Below are 2,129 nucleotides of genomic sequence, written 5' to 3'. Positions count from 1 at the left end.
TTTTAATTCTATCTTTAACGGTTTAAAGCTGAGGTAACCACACTCACTACTGACACTATTTAATAGACATGTTTCATCAAGACAAAACTGCATTCACACTGCATGTGGTAGATTCAAAAATTGTATTATATTTTTACACAGCATTAGTAAATCTTAGAAAACTTAGTATTTTTGTTTATGTTAGGGTGTATGTCATAAGGCCAGTATGCTGTATTCTGCATTTTTGGCATGTAAATATTGTAATGTCTGGTCTGGTATGTCATTGTGTTATTTAATAGGATGGAAGTCTAATTTAAGGATTATGTTTAATGAGTTTAGTTCACTGAAGCATATGCCTGCATTACATGGTATGGGATCATATGTGAGAATGGTGAGAATTAGTGAATGCATAAAACTATAGGCATATTATTATCCATATAGGAACAAAACAATATCCAACAGCTGTGCATGAATACAGCAAATAATTATTCAGAAAGCATTTATAAAACAGTTGTTATATTTAAAGCAAATTTAATGGGTTCTTTTCTTTTAACTTACTGTTAACCATCATTGATTTTTTTTTTTTTTTTTTTTTTTTTTAACAAAAGAGGGAAATCACAAAACAGCTGTATTTGGTTTTGAAATATTTGGCCTGTTAACAACAACATTTCTAAATGATCTCAACTAATATGCAGTGAGAATAAACCTGTAATAATTATTTTTAATTTCTCCTACTGCATTTCATATTTTTTTCCTGAGTTGTGCTCACCCTGCTTTGTTTGTACAGCTCTTTAATGGATTGCATGACCTCTTCTGTCTTTAGAGTGTATATGATGGGATTCAGCATAGGTGATATTTTCTGAGTAAGAGAATTGTTAATTATCCGGGCATTTGGATGCAAAGGTGCTATGAGAGATGCAATATTATTGCTTAAAACTGGAATATAAAAAATTGCCACCAACATGAGATGTGAAGTACAGGTTTTTATGGATTTGATCCGGTCAACACCATGGGGAATTTTAAGCAAAACTAAAGCAATGCAGACATATGAGATGAAGATCAAAATTAGTGGTGCAAAAATCAAGAGACCATAGCAAATTTTACCTAACAAAAGATTTACAGAAATGTCATTGCAGGCTATTCTATAGATAGGGCCATAATCACAAAAATAAGTATCGATCACATTAGATCCACAAAAAGAAAGTCTATTCACAGATCCTACAATCATAGAAAAAAAAGCCACAGAAAAAATCCACATAACGCCTATGATCAGAAACATGGCTGTTTTGGTTACAATGGCATGATACCGTAGTGGAAAACAAATAGCAACCACTCTGTCATAAGCCAAGACAAGTAGTGTCAAAGACTGCAGATTCATGAAATGATACACAAAAAACATATATATCAAGCACGCTTCATATGAGATGTCCTGATGGTCGAATAAAAATGTGTCTATGACTTTTGGAATCAAAGCCGAGCTTCCAAACAGATCAGAAAGGGCCAGATGGAAAACACTAATGTATTTGGCTGTGTGAAGTCTGCGGGCCAAATAAATGACACACATGATAAATGAATTCCCTAAAACAGTCACAACATACACCAAAGACAAGAACACATAGTAGTATTTTGCATGTGGGACATTATAAAAGCCGTTCATGAAAAATGTTGCAGGACGAACAAAGGTCACATTTGCAGAGGAGTTTGACTGCATGATGCTCGTGAAAGCTGTTGTCTGGCTTTTTGTGACCTGTGATGAAGAACTGTTATAAAAATGCACTCAATAAAAGAGAATATTCAAATAATGATTTCATTTCAGTCATAGTGCATTAATGAATAAAATAATGTGGATCTTTGATATAACCATACTGAATAATAAATAATAAATAATAAAATGAGTTATCGTTATAAAAAGTGTTAGAAATAAAGAGAAGAAACACAAGGTTTATACTCTACCTTCTTCAGTCTGGCTCATCTCATTCTGCCAGCCATCAGACAAATTTATATTAGTTCATTCTCTTGAGATTGGGACTTTATTTGTTGGATCAACCCTTCTCCCTAGAGATTTGTGGACAAAGGTAGGAGTTTATTTTGATTCATACATAATAAAAAAGTATACCATGATTAAAAAGTACCATGTTCAAAATGTTGCT

At 32.8% G+C, this 2,129-nt stretch overlaps 1 protein-coding gene across 1 annotated transcript; it reads right to left on the bottom strand.

Annotated features, from left to right (window-relative positions):
* Positions 1–700: 700 nt before the first annotated feature.
* LOC137029563 (olfactory receptor 6N1-like) lies at positions 701–1,690 on the bottom strand. Its single transcript, XM_067399174.1, has one exon. It carries the CDS (start codon positions 1,688–1,690, stop codon positions 701–703), a length of 990 nt encoding a protein of 329 aa, XP_067255275.1.
* Positions 1,691–2,129: the final 439 nt, after the last annotated feature.

Source organism: Chanodichthys erythropterus, chromosome 10, assembly GCF_024489055.1.
Source record: "Chanodichthys erythropterus isolate Z2021 chromosome 10, ASM2448905v1, whole genome shotgun sequence".
Taxonomy (NCBI): domain Eukaryota; kingdom Metazoa; phylum Chordata; class Actinopteri; order Cypriniformes; family Xenocyprididae; genus Chanodichthys; species Chanodichthys erythropterus.
This window is presented reverse-complemented; position numbering and strand designations above follow the sequence as displayed.

Coding starts and splice junctions, on each gene's coding strand:
- LOC137029563 (XM_067399174.1), bottom strand. CDS start 1,690: ATGCAGTCAAACTCCTCTGCAAATGTGACCTTTGTTCGTCCTGCAACA.